Source organism: Halichoerus grypus, chromosome 9 (genome assembly GCF_964656455.1).
Source record: "Halichoerus grypus chromosome 9, mHalGry1.hap1.1, whole genome shotgun sequence".
Taxonomy (NCBI): Eukaryota; Metazoa; Chordata; class Mammalia; order Carnivora; family Phocidae; genus Halichoerus; species Halichoerus grypus.
Genome location: NC_135720.1, coordinates 39,898,107 through 39,917,973, shown reverse-complemented (window position 1 = coordinate 39,917,973; position 19,867 = coordinate 39,898,107). Strand labels below are relative to the sequence as shown.

Genomic DNA, 19,867 nt, shown 5'->3' with positions numbered 1-19,867 from the left:
GTTTTTGCTTCCTAAATGTTTACAGGGTAGTTGCAAATCATTTTTTCTTCAAGCAGTATTCCAGCTCTTACAGTAATCTGCCAGTGTACTAACTTTTCTGGTTTGTCCTTTTTGTTTTTGTTTTTAACATAGCTAATAGAAAAGGGAAAATTACCAAGCCCACAGGCAATTTGACCAACAGGCCCTGGGAAAACGTTTGTGAAATCCCAAGGTCTGTAAACTTGAGTAAAGGCTGTCTTGGGAAATCCACACTTGGACCACTGATGATGAGTAAGCAGTGGCTTCCACTCAGTCACATGTGTTCTCTCTCACCCAAATGTACACCTTCACAACAAACCATTCCTCCCTCTGGAACATGGGGACCTATCAGTACATTTCCAAAGCTAAGGTGAAAACCCAGAGATGTTGAGGCACCGTAGCTTTGTGCTTCTTAGAGAGTAGGTATAAAGGAAAACAAAAGAAAGCAGAGGGAGTAGAAGGCAGAATGATGTTTCTACCCATTGTCTTTTTAGGATTTCAAGCATTTCTTAGGTTTCAAAATATGCAGGTGGTATTTTATGCTTACTTACTGAAGAATTGTTTCACAATCAGTTCACTTCCACTAAAGCTTAATGAAAACTGGGGAGATGGGGGGATGGAGAAGACCGAAAAATGCTATTTTTACACTTAAAAAAAAATCCTTTTCCTATCTTTGAAAATGTTTGGGCTAGAAACACACAAGTTATTTTGCTGTCCTTAAAGTTACTCTCTCATCTGTCCACCATTTTTTCCCCTGCCCATTTTCCTCCAGACTTTTGAGGTTGTGGACTGAGAAATTCCAAAGACCATTCTGTCCACCACTGGAAAGCATTTTGGTTCTAGAAAGGCTTTTGAATTATCCTAAAACTGAGGCAGGACTTAAGCACTCTGGCAATACATGAAACTAGATGGAGGCACCTCGATTCCCATTTCAAAGCCCCTTTCATGTGGCACTTTCCCATTAAATTACACAGGACACAATATAAGGTTTCCTCTGATGAGAAACAAATACATTTAACAACCTCTTTTATGAGGTTAGTCATTCTGCAGGATATTTTCTTCTCCAAAGGAATTCCATGCCCTACAAATTTAAGCTATATGCTTTTTATCTTAAAGAGACCAGCATCCTCATATCATAAATGGTAAAAGAAGGAGCACAGAACCCAAAGCAGTTTGGGGATCTTGGTTCTATTGTCAGACTGAGTATCTTCAAAAATTCCTTAGAAGAGTAAAATCAACTAGCTCTATGCTTTTCATGTATCTCTGGACCGCCTAAAGCACAGTTCTGAGACATTGTTCTAACTCAGTTGAGCAAACAAAAACCCCCAAACAACCAAAAAACTAAAACCTAATGTCTTTGAACAGTGTTCTCAAACATCACCATCACTTTAGCATCACCTGGAGGGCTATTAAAAACACAAATTACTGGACTACTCCTACCCTCCCTCCTGAGTTTCCGAAGTCATTGACCTGGGATGGGACCCGGGAATTTTCATTTCTAACTAAAATTCCCAGGTGGTTGCGATGCTGTTAGTCTAGGGACCGCCCTTTGAGATCCACTGTGCTATCCAAAACTTCTGATGACCTACTCCAAATTATGATACTTCAAGGTTCTCTGCGTGTGTTCCGCAGAGGAGCCCCATCCGTTTGGTGCCAGTGGCGTATAGGAAAGATGATCTGCTTGGGGTTTGCCCAAGCACATTCCTTCCTAGGCCAGTCACTGACGCGAAGACATAAGAGGGCAGATAATCGCCAGACAGTTGCAGAAGGTCAAACGAACCCACTCTTTGCGGAATCTGCCCTCGCACGTGACCGCTGGGCGTCTACACCCTCAGCCTTCTGCCTTCTCTCCACTCCCGGGCTAGACAGCCCCAGGCTCCCCGGCTCGTGGCCTTGACCCGCGATGGCGCTGCTGGGTGCGCTCGTCTGCTGCCTGTTGGTCGCCTGGCATGGCCGTCCCGGGCTCGGGCTGCCCCTGGCGCCCGGTGGCAGCCCGGGTCCCGCTCCGGCCATGGGTGAGTCTGCGACCCTTTCCCCGCCGGGAGCTGCCGGAGAGCGCCGGGTTAAAGCGCCCGCGCAGTCAGGAGAAGTGCTTGGGGGCAGAAGTGCGCCCCCACCGGGGCTCGGGGGAGTGGAGCCCCAGACGCGCGGAGCGCTGGGAGGAGGAGGGCGACTGCGGGACGAGAGCGCCTAGCGACCGGCGGGAGGTCGGGCTGGGGAAGTATCCTTGCCAATGGGGGGCGCTGCAGGGGGCTGCGGAGACCAGATTCCTCCGGGTGTTTGTCCCCGGAGGAAGGAAGGAGATCTCTGCTTGTCCCAAGGAAAACCGAAGCTAGAAGCTGGATGTCCCGCCTTCCCAGAGGGCTCGATCTGCCCAGAGCGTAGGGGAGCTGCGGAGTTTTCTCTTCCTCACAGGGGTGTACATTTCAGTGGGACTCGGGGTGTCTTCTGTCCTGCTCGCCGGGGTGTGGTGGCCTTTTCTTCCCACTCCTCCAGCAGAGGACCATCACAGTCTCGATGCTACCCACCTCTTAGTCTATGTTAGAACTCGTGGGACCTGGATGCCACGGGGTTCTCTGTGGGTGGGACCAATTTTATTCATTCTTAACACTTTAATTCAGTAGCTGTTGCAGTAGTGGTTCTCAAAATGTGGTACGGGACCAGCAGCATCAGCATCACCTAAATTTGTTAGAAAGGCAGGTTTCCAACCCACCCCAGACCTATGGAGTACGAAACTCTGAGAATGGGGGCCCAACAACCTGTTTAACGAATTTTAAGATTTTTGAATGCCTTTTGAGCCTTCAGTTTCAAAGATCAAGGTACCCCCGCCTCCCTGACTCCCTTTGAAAAGAATTGCTTTGTTAATTAGAGGCGGAAAATGTTGATAGGTGGAGCTCTGTTCTGTGTTTTGGGCAAAGCGGTCTCTGAAACTCAGCACAGTGGTTGGTGCTGAAACCTCCTCTCTTCTCTGACGCCCTTGCTCTCTCACACGACTTTGGAAATGCTCTGAAAAAAATCCCTCCTCTTTGTCTGCGAGCCAAGTTCTCATGACTCAGCTGTCAGGCAGTTGAAAGCAAGAACTGTGAATCTGGTTTCCCAACTGTCAGTCATAACAAGAAATTGTCCCAAAATACTTATGCATGCTGGTTTCTGCTTTTATTAAAGCTAGTGTTGTTTTTCTTTAATTATGGGACTGTTTAGGATTTTGAGATAAAATGTCCCGGCTTGCATGGGACCACCCAATGGCGAATTTGCTGTTTGGCTTTAAGGATTTGATTGCAGAATGCCTCAAATGACAACTTTCTGATGTGTAGGGAATCTTCACTTACGCTTCCCCATTTTGATAGGGAAGCTACAAGGCTGAGTCACTTAGGGAGGGGGTAGGGATGCAGTAACTGGGGTTTAAAGACCTGCTGATGTGTCGACTCAGCAGTTTCACTGGATATATTATTTTATATGTTTTCCACTTGATGTGACCTTCTCTTTCCTCCTGACCCCATCCCAAATTGCTTCCTTTACAATACCCACCTTGACTGGCTTCTGCTTCCTTGGTGTGTGTGTGTGTATGTAAATTCCCAGTCCTGTCAAGTCCCAGGGGTCAGAGGACAACAACCCAGGGAGATCTTATGTGGGTGTGTTTGTCTACAGCTCTTTAGAATTAAGGGCGCCTGGGTGGCTCAGTCAGTTCAGCATCTGCCTGTGGCTCAGGTCATGCTCCCAGGGTCCTGGGATCAAGTCCCGCATCAGGCTCCCTGCTCTGTGGGGAGCTTCCTTCTCTCTCTTCCTCTGCCTGCCACTCCCCCTGCTTGTGCGTGCTCTCTCTCAAATAAATAAATAAAATCTTAAAAAAAAAAAAAAGAATTAGTAGGTCAGGGCCTGCAGGAGTATTTGGTAGGAACTGACATAAGCAAACAAACAAAAATACCTATTTGAAACAATCATGTGTCTAGACATCTGAATTATGGTTTACTATGTTCTTTAGGATAAATTTTAATGTTTTTAGATAAATTATAAGGGTTTTTTTTTTGGTATAGTGTTGAGCATATATCTAGCTATTTGACAAAACACACATGCACATGCATATCCATTTGTGGAAATCTTGTTGAATATTATCTTCAGAACAAGAGAGAAATCATCGTGTAGTGAAAAGAACTTGGGACTGCAAACCAGAGAATCTGTAGCAGAGTGTGGGCTCTGCCACAGGCCAGGTTTGTGGCCTTAGACACACACACACACACACACACACACACACACCGTACTTTATAATTTCACTAGAGGTGGGAGGTGAGGCCTCCAGAGGTTCATTATTCATAAATTCCAGGCTAAGAACCTGGCTGAGCTCCTCTTGGCTTCTATTTAAAGACTTCCTTCAGTGCATCTCAGTAATTACCCCCTCACTTATCTGGATCTGGCAATGCAATGTAGTGGAAAGAGCACTCTACTGGAAGTTTGGAGAGACTGGTTCTGGTTCAGCTTTCATTACTGAGTCACCGTGTGATCTGGAGGAAATCCTGAAATCTGTCTGTGCCTAATTAAAGAATGTTTATTGAGGGCCCACTATAGGTCAGACATCTTCTAGATGCTGAGGATACATAAATCTAGGTACTAGAGATGTGTTCTTAATGTGTTTCCAGTTTGGGTTTATAAAATTTTAGTATATTTATTTTCTCATGTTCCTTAATCATCACGGTATCTCATGCAAGTGTTGTCATCTATTTTACATGAGGCAACTGGGACGGAAGGACATTTGAAGATGAGCACACACAGAGAGGCAAGCAGTTCAGTGGTTAAGAGCAGCATGGAACCTGGTGTTAGATTTCCTGAATCCCTAGCTCGACTCTGTTGTATATGACACATGTGATTTGAATTAATCTCTGTGTGCTGCAGTTCCTTACCTGTAAATTGAAAATAATGATGAGTTAATGCATGTAAAGCATAAAAAAACAGTACGAAACTTAGAGTAAGTACTTGATAAATTCTAACTCTTACTTGGAGATGAGGAGGTTCAATCTCAAATTCAAGCTTGGGGTCAAAATAATAATAGTATAACTAACATTGAGTTTACTAGATGCCAGGTATCTCCTAAGAGCTTTATTCTACTAAATCACTTAACTCTCATATAGGAGGCAGTGATATTCCCATTCTGCATATAAAACAAGCCAAGATCACACCATTAGATTAGTAAGTGGAACTTGGATTGATTGATTGATTGATTGATTTTTAAAGATTATTTATTTGAGAGAGAGAGAGAAAGAGGGGGGTGGGGAGGGGCAGAGGGAGAGGGAGAGAGTCTTAGGTAGACTTTGTGCTGAGCGTGGAGCCCCATGCGGGGCTGGATCCATGACCCTGAGATCACGACCTGAGCCGAAACCAAGAGTTGGTAGCTCAACCAAGCTCAAACAAGCATCACTCAGGATTGAAAGTCATGGTAGTTTCATTCTGGAGTCCCCACTCTTAATCACAACACTATGTTGTTCTGTTTGCAGTTTATTGTACCTTAACATTCTACAAGTAATTAAAAAAACATGTTTGCATAAAAATAAGATGTACTATATATTTATACGCCAAGAAGGACAGCCTCCAGGATGATTCTGAGCTGCTTGCCAACCTTACTTTGTGTTCTGGCTAAAGTATGTCTAAGCTAAAAATAAAAGCTAGAGTATTTTTCTACGTTAAAGAATAAAATAAATCTCTCTTGACAAATGTTTTCAAATGGGGACGGAATACCAAGTAACTGATCATAAAGCCTGCTTTTTTTTTTTTTTAAGATTTTATTTATTCATTTATTTGAGAGAGTGAGAGAGAGAGAGAGAGCACATGAGAGGGGGGAGGGTCAGAGGGAGAAGCAGACTCCCTGCGGAGCAGGGAGCCCGATGCGGGACTCGATCCCGGGACTCCAGGATCATGACCTGAGCCGAAGGCAGTTGCTTAACCAACTGAGCCACCCAGACACCCCTAAAGCCTGCTTTATGTCTACTTTCTCCTGGATCTTTTGTCTACCACTTCTTAGCTGTCAACTCAAATAAGTTATAAAATTGTAACAATGTTGTGGAGAAAAAATAACCCAGATATAACATACTTTTTTCACCTTAACAAGTTAACAGTTTTCAGTTTTTTGCTTTATTATCCCAGCTTTGGGTTCTTTTCAGGTGTTTGCTCACATCCATACTCAGCCTTCGTCATCTTTGTACAGACAGATACAAGTTCGCCTTCTACTTGTTTGCTCCACGTTTCTGGTGTAGGACCAGCTGCTGTGTCACTTCCGATGTGTTTCTGATATAAATTAGACATCTTCAGAGTGAACTCAAAATTCAAAGTGTGAAAAAGCCTCAATATTAAAATAATTTATTAATTGCAAATAAGAAGGCAGCAAAATCATAGATGATATATGTAAATTAGGTATAAACAAACTGGAGGACCTTTCAAAATGGGGTTCAGATTTTGACTCTGCCATTTATTAGTTGTGTATACCTGAGCAAATTTCCTAATTGACCCAGCATTCATTTTTCAACTCTAAAATGAGAACAGTGATTCCTACTTCAAGTTTTGAGAATGAAATGACATAGTATATTTAGTTTCCTTATTATAATGCCCGGCACAAATGCTTAATAAAGAGAGGTACTACTATGATTATTTGTACTTGTATTTCCTTCAATTAAAGAATTTTTCCCATGTTCTCAAATGGGTTCTTGGTTTCTCCCTGAGGTTTCATCCTCTTTAACAAATGCTTTCCTTAATATTAGTAACATTTGATACAAGTGTACACTAGGAGATTTTCCTGTACTTAGTACCTTTTAAGAGCTTCTGGCAATCCCTACTTTTGGCTTAAAGCTAGTATTAAAAATTTATATTATTTTTCCATTAATGTTGAGAGGCAAGGATTTTCAAGAAAGCAGGAGTGAGATTTAGTTCCTGGTTCTGCAATCTATTCACTGTGAAACCCTAACAGACCACATCATGTTTCTGTGTCAATTTTTCCACAAGAAGAACATAAATAAACTCTAAAACCTTAAATTCTACAAGGAAGGAAACATATTAAGACACAATATATATTATTAGTGACCTCCCAGAAGGATATCTCCCTATATTTCATTATGCAACTTATGTTTGTTATGTAATCTTTGTTAGGTAGTCATGCCGTCCCTGAGCTCATGAGTTCTGACACATGTAAGTAGTAAATTTTAGTAAATTCTTCTTACTATCTTTGGAATCCTCATCTTCTGACAGAGAAGTATTGTATTTACCTTCAGGGCAAATGAACATTTCAATCATTAAGGCTTTCCTCCATCACAGGGAGGACTATCTCTAGTTTTACTGTAAATATTTTTATGGGAATTGCTAAAGGGAAGTAGATTTAACACCATTTCTTTTCTAATCAACAGGACAGTTTTGGCATGTGACTGACTTGCACTTAGACCCTACTTACCACATCACAGATGACCACACAAAAGTGTGTGCTTCATCTAAAGGCGCCAATGCCTCCAATCCTGGCCCTTTTGGAGATGTTCTGTGTGATTCTCCATATCACCTTATTTTGTCAGCATTTGATTTTATTAAAAGTTCAGGACAAGAAGCATCTTTCATGATATGGACAGGGTAAGTGACTATATAAATACCATTAGTTACTCAATATTTATCTATGGTGTCCTAAGCTTCATTAGAATGCTGAATTCCTATGAAGATTAATTAGGTTTTAGGTTAAGAATTATTTGGGTTTTAAAAATACTATGTCAAATTAATCATTAGATTATTAGAGATAAGGAAGACTTTAGAAGTCTCAGAATTTTAATTTTTTTTAGAATACAGGCTCTAGAAAAATGTCGATGTTAGCTAAGAGATGACTCCACAAACAGAACACTTACCTCAGTGTTTTGAGGTGTTTATTAATGTGATAATAGGTCTTGATTAGATAATGAAAAATAAAAGGCTACAATGGGAGTTAACCTGTGATAGCAATTTTGTACATATCGTCTCCTGGTGGTATAATTAATTAATTCTGTCTGCCATGACAGAGTGACGAGGTCTAGATTTCCTGTGCCAGCTCTAATGACCATGGTGCTATTTAACTAATTTATACATTATAACTCATTTAATCTTTGCAATTGATATTATTATTATTCCCATTTTACAGATGAAGAGATGAAGGCTGAGCATCTAAGTAACTTGCTCAAGGGCACATAGCTAGTAAATGGCAAAGCTGGGCATTTTAGCTCTGGAATCTGTGCTTTTAGTTGCTAAAATATTTGCTTCTCATAAATCTTCAGTCAAGCGGTGTAATAGGCTTGTATTTGTATTACGCCAATTTTTTAAAATAGGACTTTCTATGGGAGAAAGGTAAATGAAGAGTAGTTTATCAACTCTTAAAAATCATCTGTTGTTTTGTTGTGGAAGTGTGCAATTTACCCTCAGGGTAACAAGACATCATGCATAAATCTAGTGACTTATTATAGAAATTGATTTTGTTCTCGGGGCGCCTGGGTGACTCGGTTGATTTCAGCTCAGGTCATGATCTCAGGGTCCTGGGATCGAACTCCACTCCAGCCTCCACACTTGGCAGGGAGTCTGCTTGAGGATTCTTTCTCCCCCTCCCTCAACCCCTCCCCCTGCTTGCACCCTCTCCTTCTGCCCCTCCCCCTGCCTGCACTCTCTCTCTAAAATAAACAAATAAATCTTAAAAAAAAAGAAGTTTAGAAATTGATTTTGTTCTCTGTGATTCTGTCTCCTTTTCAGGGATAGCCCACCTCATGTTCCAGTGCATGAACTCTCAACAGACAAAGTCATAGATGTAATTGCTAATATGACAACCACCATCCGGAGTGTCTTTCCAAATCTCCAGGTTTTCCCTGCGCTGGGTAATCATGACTATTGGCCACAGGTGAATTTGATTTCAACTTCCAAAAGTGTTTAAAGGATTTTTCCCATCAGGACTGTCAAAACTATGACAATAACTAGCTGATGGTAGGGAGTGGGAGCGGGGCTCGTGGCGGTAGGGGAGTGTGCTCTTAATAACTATTGAAGAAGGTAAGACAAGTGCTTTGGAGACTTTAAAGTGACTCTTAATAATCCATAAAAAAAGTTATGTTCATAGTGAGTTATGGAAGCAAATTGCCTAGTTTGTGGATTATTGGTTCTTGTTTCCCTTCATATTCTTCCTCAATTTCTACATTCTTTTGAATAATTTTGTTGTTCATTCACATTTCCATGATAAGGTTAGCAAAGAAGTTTAATATTGACAAATGTTCACATCTTGCAGAATTTCTATCAGACATACAAAGTTCTCCACAGTCTGACCTATGCTAGATTATGATTAAAAACAAAAACATAGGGACGGCTGTGTGGTTCAGTTGGTTAAGTGTCTGCCTTCGGCTCAGGTCCCCGGATCGAGCCCCGCATCAGGCTCCCTGCTCAGCGGGGAGCCTGCTTCTCCCTCTCCTCCCTGCTCATGCTCTGTCTCGCTATCTCTGTTTCTCTCAAATATATAAATAAAAAATATAAAAAAAAAAACAACCCAAAACATAGCAAACTATCGTAAGAACCAAAGAGGGAGGTTCCTGTTCAAGTCTAGTTTATCTAATTAAGATGTGATTCAAGACAGAGATTGTGTTCAGAATATTTAGTGGCTGATAAGCCCAGGTCTCAACCTATTAAGTGGCCATCTGTTAAGCAGCCTGTACATAACAGTTGGATGCTGGGCCTTGCCTATAGGGTCCTGTTAGAGTAATGTAGAATCTTAGACTTGTACAGATTCAAGAGATCTCAGAGATCATTTTTTAGTTCAGGGCTTGACAAACTGTGATCTGTGGTCCAAATTGGGCCTGCCACTTGTTTTTGTTAATAAAGTTTTATCAGAACACAGCCGTGGCTCTTCTTTCTGTATTGCTTGTGGCTGATTTCTGATTTTGCGCTAGAACAGCTGAGTAGAATTGTGGCCACAGAGACTGTATGGCCCATAAGCTTAAAATACTTATTATTTGGCCCTTTATAGGAAAAATTTGCTGATCCTTGGTCTTCATTTTATAGATGGGAAAACTGAGGCCCAGAAACGTCACGTTGTTTGTTCACGTGCTCACAATTGCTTAGTGGTAGAGCCCACATCCTGGATCTTTGGTGTTCAATTAGACTAACATCTGCTCATTTATCCCTTGTTATTGCCAGATTCACATGCTCAGTATTCCTGAACATGGCATTTACTTTCCTACCTCTCTTTGTCTAGATTTATCTCCTTGCTTAGAAGGTCTTTTCCATCTCATGTCAAAAGAATGCTTCATGAGGGGTTTGATCACTTAAGTAGAGTGATTTTGAAAAGTTGTACTCTAGGATGAGCTTAAGTTTCAAGTAATTTCTTGGCACTGGCCTCCAGGCTTGAAATGAACAATATGTTAGTCTTCTCCAAGTCATCCTGTAAGCCGGTGGTCAACTTTGTTACTGCTAAGATGGTAGACCACACAGGGCAAAGGCTTGGGGACGAACAATCTCTAGAAGCCAGAGGTTAGCCACGTTGGTGTTTTGTTTTGTTTTTTAAAGATTTATTTATTTATTTGAGAGAGAGAGAGAGTGAGAGGGGGAAGGGACAGAGGGAGAGAGAGAATCTTGAAGCAGACTCCCCACTGAGCATGGAGCCCAACGAGGGGCTCAATCACAGGACCCTGAGATCATGACCTGAGCCAAAAACAAGAGTCAGCCGCCTAACTGACGGAGCCACCCGGGCGCCCTGCGCACATTGTTTTTATGTGCTTTAGGTGACATGCAGAATGGTGTCGTGGAGAACACATGGGGTTTAGGGTTGTATTCACTAGAATGTAAAACCCCATCCTGCTCTACTACTAACAGCTTGACCAACTTGGATAATTCACTTACTGTCCTTGACCCATAAGTCACTCATTTATAAATAGGAGGAATAAATAGCTGTCCTGGGAAGTTTTTGTGAGAATTAGTGATACTACACGAAAAGGCCACGGCTTCTTGCCTGGCACATAGTAGGCCCTCAGTAAGTGGAAAGTGGCAGTCGTTGCAGCAGTGAGCGGTAACACGGGGTACATTTTTCCTAACTCCTCTGGGGATTTGTTTCATTTACTTTTATTTCTGTCTTCTTTTTGTGAAGTCAAACCTTATAATAATTCAAAGATATAGATGATATCTAAATTCTAAAATACATCCTATTATATGTATAGCTAGGGTATATTGAGCAGCCTGTATACCTTAAAGAGTTAATTTTTTTCTCTTTCTAGCTTATGACTTTATATCTGAAAATCTTCTTTCTATTATTCTATTTCCACCCTTCCACCCCAGTTTCGGAAATGTCAAATGTAACATGAAAGCCCCACAACAAACTCTCCGACAGACGGATAGCCGAGGTCGAATTCTGGTGAATGTTAGTAACAGATATGTTAGTAACAAATTGAGCAAATAATTTGTTAACTACTTTTTCTCCATTATAATCTCATAAACATGCACATAAACCTAGTTACATAAGCACACATATACAGAGGCACATCCCCACCCATTACATCAGAAGTAGATATTAGCGTGGGCTGCCCGGGGATTCCTTCCAGTCGCCACCCAAGGAAGCAGTCTGGGCCAGGGTCCTCATTTACTCCTACACTGGCCAGACTGGTGCTAACAAACTTGTGAGTGAGTCACTTCTCATTGTACCTCATTTCTCGGCAGTGCTCATGTCACAGCCAAAGAGGATTGAGATGATGGCGTGGTACACCAGATACTTGGACATAGGAGTGATGGTCGAAAGACCTGGGATTTAGACTGAGCTCTGGAACTGATCAGCTGTCTCTGGATGAATCACCTAACTTCTCTGGTGCTCATATTTCTCATATCTAAAGTTGAGAGAAGAGTCTAGAGTAATTTTATGTAATTTTAAGATTATACATGACCATACCAGTATGTTGGGATGGATAACACTTTTAAGTTTTTGATGTTGATGACAACCAATTTTTAATCAGAATCTGGATTGATTTATAAGTCATTGTATGATTTTCAGACAGATGATTCTGATATCTTACATAAATTGAAAATATACTTAGGATAGTTAGTTCTAGTTAGAACAAGTCGTTTGGTTATTACATTCCCTGAATGTACTTATATTTTCATCCTGTATTAGAGATATGTATTAGGAATGAATGTGATTTGGGTGTCATCTTGAAAAATAACTAAGCATTTTAACTAATGCTGACAGGAAAACTCCTTTAAGAGATAGGTCCATATTACCAATATACAGAAGAATATAAGGAGAGTGAAGAAAATGGCTTCAGTTTATTAATACAATTTTTTAAAACAAAAAATAGGAATAATTACCAAATTTCACACATGATTTGTGCATTTTTATTCAGTATGTATTTTCTTAAAATTTGGGGTATTTTTCCTTCCTTGAAGCTTATGTCACCATAAAGACTATTATAATATGATAAAATAGGATGATAAAAAATACTTTATGATAATAAAAATGTTTTATACACATATTGTTTAAAAAAATCAAAACCTGTGGGGCGCCTGGGTGGCTCAGTCGTTAAGCATCTGCCTTTGGCTCAGGTCATGATCCCAGGGTCCTGGGATCGAGCCCCGCATCGAGCTCCCTGCTCAGCGGTGAGCCTGCTTCTCCCTCTCCCACTCCCCCTGCTTGTGTTCCCTCTCTCGCTGTCTCTCTCTGTCTGTCAAATAAATAAATAAAATGTTTAAAAAAAAAAATCAAAACCTGTTGATGTAAAGAGACATCTTCAAATCAAAATCATGTGGTTGTAAATTTTCATTCAAGAAGTTCAGAAGTTTTATACTGGGGTGAGCATTTCAGAGGACATTGTTTAGTTCTAAAACCATGAAGTTTTCTTCATTCCCTCAGCGTGCTATACCAGCATGCATGTTCAGGCTCAAACCTGCCTCTGTGTCTGTTTAATGAGCTCACTCCCACATCTATCCTATATCCTGGCCAACCAGCAAAAGTGCTTTTCTCTGTAAATTACACTGTGCATGTTGGAGTCTGGGTCATTGTCTTTGCTTTGATGCCCTTTCTTGTCAACTTGATGAAATCATTATTCAAGGCCTGGTTTGTATGTTCTCTTACTTTCCCCCCTGATGCTGTGGGCCAGACTCAATTATTCACGCCTCTATCCTCCTAGAACCTTTGTGGTATCACCTTGCACATTGTTTTATAGGTGATTGATTATATATTTTTTTTGTCTCCTTGAGTTATAAATTCCTTGAAGGTTACGTCTATCTAGTATTCATCCTTGCATCTCCAGATGTCTAACATAGTAGTATGTGCTCAAGTAATGTTTAAATTAGTTAATCCACGTGTCTTTAAAGTTTCAATGGTGGGTTATATTGTTTGTGGCCAGGATCAACTGCCTGTAGTCACCAGCAAGGTATACAATGCAGTAGCAGATCTCTGGAAACCCTGGTTAGATGAAGAAGCTATTCGTACTTTACGGAAAGGTAAGTGAAAGATTTATTCATCCTTAATTTGTCTCTATTTTTATTCATGTTGTTTAAACTAAGATCTTTAATGTTTGCTTGGGTGTATTCATTCTGGATGTGTCCAGTTTTTCTGGAGGCCATAAGTCATATTTGAAAGCTGAGGAGAGGTAGGGGTGGCGAGCGGACCCAGGGCAAAGCGAGCAGGTCCAAGGTCAGGGACTAGCTCTAAAAGTACCACTGCAGCAGCTCCTTGGGTGTTGTCATCACCGGCTCGCGGGTGTGAGTGGGGTTCTGCCTTTAAGCCTCATCCCCCCGGAGACTGTAGCAGCTCTGGTTTACCTGACGTCTCTTCCAAGGCAGTCTCTGGCAAGGTCCAGCTGTGTTCCCATTCTTTGCATTTTATATTTCATGCTATCTCTCATCTTAACTACCCAAACATGCAGAGGTAGAAGTTGATGCGCTAATATTTCTTTTCTAAAATTCGATACCTCATGGCCTAGTGCCCAAACAATTCATGTTTCATCTGAATATTGGATATAACTGTTATGATTAGCTCGGTGTGTGGGAAGGCTGCCGCTGGACCTGGCACACAGTAGGTTTTCAGTGTTAAACCTGATTCTTATTTAACAACAGCCTGTGTACATACAAACTAAATAATGAGAAATAAGTACAACCTTCCTGACTGGCTTGTGAGCCATAATTAAGAATTTGCTTTCATAGTCACTGTGAATTTCTACGTGTGTTTTTCTAGAGTGTGTCTTAAATTTCTTTTTATAGGGGGCTTTTATTCACAGAAAGTATCACCTAATCTGAACCTTAGGATCATCAGTCTAAACACAAACTTGTACTACGGCCCAAATATCGTGACTCTGAATGAGACTGACCCAGCAAATCAGTTTGAATGGCTGGAGAATACACTGAACACCTCTCAGCAAAATAAGGAGAAGGTAGATCCCAGAGACCAAAATCTATCAGGGGATAAACAGGGGCTAAATGTGTGCATTTATTAACTCGAGTGGGGTCAGGTATTAATAAAAGTATTAAAATTTGAAGATGTTTTCACACAAAACACCTTATGGTTTAATTAACTCTGTTGTGTTTGTTTGATTTTCTTTGCTTTTAATGCTTTGAGGACTGATTGATATCTGTTTTTTTATTAAAAAAAAAATTGTGACCAAGGTCACAGTTACCAAATATCATCAACAGTGTAGTTTAAATGAGTCAAATGCAAATGTAGTGATATTAATAGTTTTAGAATTTCATCTTTTTGGGGGCATAGGAGAGATGGGATATTAGCTTTCTAAATTTTAATTAATATACTTTCAATCTCGGGTATCTAAATGTCATTTGGTTGTGGTAAGTGTGCAAAAAGATTCTCATCAGTCTTCCTTGTGTTTCTTTTTCCAGGTGTACATCATAGCACATATTCCGGTGGGGTATCTGCCCTATTCCGGCAGCACCACAGCAATGAGGGAAGTCCATAATGAGAAATTGATAGATATTTTCAGAAAATACAGCAGTGTCATTGCAGGACAATTTTATGGACACACTCACAGAGATAGCATGATGGTTCTTTCTGATAAAAAAGGTAATATGATATTCTGTTTGCATCTCCCCAATCCAAGATGCTAGAGCAGAGCAGTGGATATCCGGTAATTTTTATTGAGCCAGCAAATTAAAAGTTTCACTAAATCAACCTGCCAGCCCCAGGTTTTTCTGAATTATCTTCTATACTTGTAAGTCAAGTGTCTAATTCATATTTAGGCCTGCAGTTGGGTTTCTCCCTATTTGTTCCACGGGGCCACCATCATTTGATAGCTGTCAACAAAAAAACCCTCTGAAACCCTCAGCTCACTCAACTTTTCTTTCAGATCCTCACGTTTAGAGAAATACTGCTGTTCGTTATTTACCTCCTAGACTCAAATTTCTTGTGATATGATTTGTTTTACTTCTCAGAATTTGATTAGCAAAGCACAATTTACCATTGGTTTAAAATATATCAAGCACTTAATTTTAAGTGCAAATCAACATTGTCATTTACTCAGAATTAGAAGAAAAAAAAATAGAAGAAGCTCGAGCATCAAACAAACAATGATTACCTATTTTTAAGGATGACCTCACAAGGACAGGAAATTGGGAGTTAACAAAATAAGAGTTCTGATTTTAGAGTAGTCAGCTAGGGAAAAAAAACTATGTATTTTTTTCAGCAATTGGGGAATGTTTTCAAAATGCATTACCTCTTTCATCTACAATGAATACGCTTGGTAAAAAAATGACCATTTTTCAGCATGTGATAGCTTTTTTTACTCAGAAATTTAGTCCTATAGTAGCTATGTATAAAAACATGGTGACACTAATCAGATTCTTATGTGTCATTATTGGCATGTTCTAGGTAGATGCATAGAACAAACTAGTTTTGTATTTGTGTGTGTGTGTACTTGTAATAACTTGGATTTTGTTATTATGAAAATTTTCAAATATGCCCCAAAGCAGAGAATAATAAAACAACCCCCCATGTACCATCACTGATATTTGACACCTATCAAGATTTTGCCACATTTGCTTTATCTGTTCATTTTTTTATTCTTTTTTCTTTTCCTCAAGTATTTGAAAGTGAGTCTCAAACATTAGATCTATTTTAGGCCTACGTGCTTCTGTATGCATTGCTAAATATATGACTAGCTTACATAATCTTAATATGATTGACTTACCTAACAAGATCAACAAAAATTCTTTGGTATCATCTAATAGCAAATCATAATAAAATTCCTCTATTTTCTCAAAAGTGTCTCTTTATAGTTGTTTCAAGTCAGGATTCATCAAGGATCATATGTCACTTGGCTGTGATGTCTGTTATTCTCTTAATTTGAATTTGTTCACATTTTTAATAAAGTTAAACTCAATTAAAAAAATATGTTTATGTACATATGTTTTATCCAGGAAGTCCAATAAATTCTTTGTTTGTGGCTCCTGCTGTTACCCCAGTGAAGAGTGTTTTGCAAAAACAGACCAACAATCCCGGCGTCAGGCTATTTCAGTATGATCCTCATGATTATAAATTATTGGTAAGTTGGCACAATTTTAGAATTATGCATGTCTTTGCACAGTTTTCATTAGTTTAGTTGAATGTTTTCAGCTTAACTAGGTAAGTTGTTTCTATGTTGAAATCTCATGATGTCTTTCTTCTTTTTTATATTTGGCGTATCAGCATTTGCTAAGTATGGGTATAGGAGGTCAGCTTTGGGGAGGTTGTTTCTGTCCTTCTAAGGACTTCACGTTTGTTTAGCACATTGGTCAGGGCCTGATTTGTGGACTTGTATACATACTGAAACTTTTCACTAAGCCCTATTTATTACTAATTACTCTTCCCTAAAACATAGTTGTGCAGATCATTGTAGACTCTGAAGCCGTACTCTTTCAAGAGTTGTTTTACCTAACTTCTTGCCCCAGTCTATTCATCTGTGAAATGAGGATTAAACTAAGCATTACTGACCTCACAGAGTTGCTGTCAAGATTACGTGAACAGATATGTGTAAAACACTTAGAAAAATGCTTGGCTTATAGTAAGCACTCAATACATGTTGGCAAATTTTTTTTTGGAAAGAAAATAAATTGAGCTGGACATTTATTTTTGAGACACATGTTCTCTGGAGCTTACACCCGACTATGTTTTAGATCAATTTAGCCTCGAAAGGCTGGGTGTTTTGCTTATGAGTACTGCCCCTTTTAATTAATATAATTTGAAAAGAAATTTTCAATTAAAGCTCTATTGATGTAAATGCATTTTTTTTCTGGATAAGTTTAATAGAAGGTAGCTCTCTTATTCTGTAGAACATGTTTTTATGAAGGAAGAAGGGCAGGGAAAGTCTGATTTAATTTGTAAACATTAGATTAAATAAAACAGTTGACTGAATTATTTTTACAACTATTAGTTTCCTATTTTGGGATCTGAACATCAGATACATATACACGTATATATACATATATGTTATATATATTATATATGTGTATGCATGTACATATACATGTGTGTGTATGTATACACACACATACTGACATGGAAAGATGCCATGATATAGCACTGAATTATTTTTAAAAGTGCAAAACAGTGCATTGTATAACTTCATTTTTTGAAAAAGCCAAAAAGATAGTAAATAGGTATATATATTCTAAATATTTATATTTGTTTTGTACATAAAGTCTAGAACAACACACATACACTGGTTTAACAAGTTGTTCATTGGGGAGAAAAAACCCACTTTAATTTACAGTGCCGATTTCCATGATATAGATACTCCCATCACGGCCAATTTTAAGCTGCGCAAGTGATGTCAATTAACTTGCAAGACGGCTGAAAATTGGACGGTCGGCTCTGCGAGCTGATGCAGCGGCCTCAGCACACCACTGATTTACATGCAGTGATTTTATTAGCAGTGGTTACTTTTGAGGCGTGTGAATCAAAAGCTTTTTATTTTGTACATCTCTCTGTATAGTTGAGATTATTTTCTGTTATGTTCCTTCATTATTTCCCATAGAAAGAAGTAATATAGATTTTTCTACTGGGACTTTTTTTTTTCTCACTGTTTTTAAATGACTACAACTTTAAATGAAGAATGTCACACAAATCCTAATAAGGACTCTTCTTGTTGTGCAGTACTTTATATGCCAAAGAATGAACCAAGCTTTGTTTTTGACATAGGATATGTTGCAGTATTATTTGAACCTGACAGATGCAAATCTAAAGGGAGAATCCAATTGGAAGCTGGAGTATGTGCTGACTCAGACCTACAGCATTGAAGATTTGCAGCCAAAAAGTTTGTATGGATTAGCTAAACAATTTGCAGTCCTAGGCAGTGAGCAGTTTACAAAATACTACAATTACTTCTTTGTGAGTTACGACAGCAGTGTAATTTGCGATGGGAAGTGTAAGACCTATCAAATTTGTGCATTTTTGAGTCTTGATCATAGTTCCTATGTAGATTGCCTCAAACAACATTATATAAAGTACCATCCCTAGTATTTCATGGTTTGTGTTCATAGAAAATGTAACACTGTTCTGTTTCTGAGATCAGTTTGTGGAAATTGTTACATAAATCTTTGTGAGTTACTGAGTGGGCAAGCAGAATTCCTATCTTTGCTTTCTTTTTTATAATCCTCAAATGTAGATATTTGTAACATTCTAAATCTTATTATATCGAATATATTTGAACTGCCCATTTCTAGAAGGATGTCTGGACGCGAATACCCTATCTTCCAGTTTATAGATCTAATGCAAACCCTTGTACACTCTTGAAATTGTCATTTATGCAATAAAGCAAATGATTTCTCCTCAAGTATGATGAATTATTTTTATTTTTTTAATATATTTATTTTTATTTAAATGCAATTAACGTATAATGTATTATTGGTTTCAGAGGTAGAGGTCACTGTTTCATCAGTCTTACATAACACCCAGTGCTCGTTACATCATATGCCCTCCTTAATGTCCATCACCCATTTACCCCATCCCCCCACCCCCTCCCCTCCAGCATCCCTCAGTTTGTTTCTGATGATTAAGAGTCTCTTATATTTTGTCTCCCTCTCTGATTTCGTCTTGTTTTATTTTTTTCACAATGAATTATTTTTAATAGGAAAATTTTCTTTTAATTCACTCTTAAAAATTTATGTGTAAACTGAGGTTCAAACTGTTTAAATCTCATGTGTAAACTGAGGCTAGCATAGCTTCCATGCACTGTCTACTGTTGGGAAAACACCAAGGTCTTATCGAGGCCATCATGGAGCCTGGAAACACCACAGGACATGAGTTGCTTAGCTGTCTTTACTCTGTGAATGAAGGGGAGTCCTCTTTAGTACCGCTAACTTTTAAGGAAGAGAATGTCACAAGTTGTGCTTCTTGTAACTGCAGTACTGGCATAAGGCCTAGATCCTGGCCCAGTGCCTGGCACTTAGTAAATAATTGCCGAAAGGAATTGAAAGGTATGAGTATTTCTCAAAGAAATTTGTGAGGATGCAGCAGTGGTGTTTTCTTTGTCACGATACCTCAAAAGAGGATAAAAATGAGCTTTTATTTGGTGGGATTGTTTTTTGGGTTCTCCCATGGTTGCTTGCCTCTCAGCAGCTTCCCTCAAGCTGTTGTTTGCTTCCAGGCTAAGTAGGAGAATTCGAGTAGAAAAGCAGAGGAGGAGGCCTGGAGATTTAGGAAACCTCAATACTTTGGCTCACTGAATACAATCAACCTGAGGTCAATCCTGAGGTCAATCAACAAGAAGAGTGAAACTCATTATCCTGTGACTGGTTTGACTTTGTGTAAAAACAAAAACAAAAACAAAAACAAAAAAAACTTATACATGTAAGATCTCACCATAATGACACTAAATTATTCTGATTTCCAAAGAGCTGAGAACACAAATATTGCAAAATAAAA

General features: G+C 39.3%; 1 protein-coding gene across 2 annotated transcripts; it reads left to right on the top strand.

Annotated features, from left to right (window-relative positions):
* The first annotated feature begins 1,774 nt into the window (after positions 1–1,774).
* SMPDL3A (sphingomyelin phosphodiesterase acid like 3A) lies at positions 1,775–18,776 on the top strand. 2 transcript variants are annotated; one of them, XM_036088765.2, is made up of 8 exons: positions 1,775–2,033; positions 7,401–7,614; positions 8,749–8,893; positions 13,365–13,461; positions 14,221–14,390; positions 14,851–15,031; positions 16,384–16,508; positions 18,143–18,776. In XM_036088765.2, exons 1-8 carry the CDS (start codon positions 1,922–1,924, stop codon positions 18,458–18,460), a joined length of 1,362 nt encoding a protein of 453 aa, XP_035944658.1. In that variant the 5' UTR covers positions 1,775–1,921; the 3' UTR covers positions 18,461–18,776. The 2 variants fall into 2 exon arrangements, with proteins under 2 accessions (XP_035944658.1, XP_077910913.1); XM_078054787.1 differs by lacking the exon at positions 7,401–7,614 and having other exon boundaries at positions 1,914–2,033.
* Positions 18,777–19,867: the final 1,091 nt, after the last annotated feature.

Coding starts and splice junctions, on each gene's coding strand:
- SMPDL3A (XM_036088765.2), top strand. CDS start 1,922: ATGGCGCTGCTGGGTGCGCTCGTCTGCTGCCTGTTGGTCGCCTGGCAT. Junction 2,034..7,400: donor GGGTCCCGCTCCGGCCATGG/GTGAGTCTGCGA, acceptor TCTAATCAACAG/GACAGTTTTGGCATGTGACT. Junction 13,462..14,220: donor TATTCGTACTTTACGGAAAG/GTAAGTGAAAGA, acceptor TTCTTTTTATAG/GGGGCTTTTATTCACAGAAA.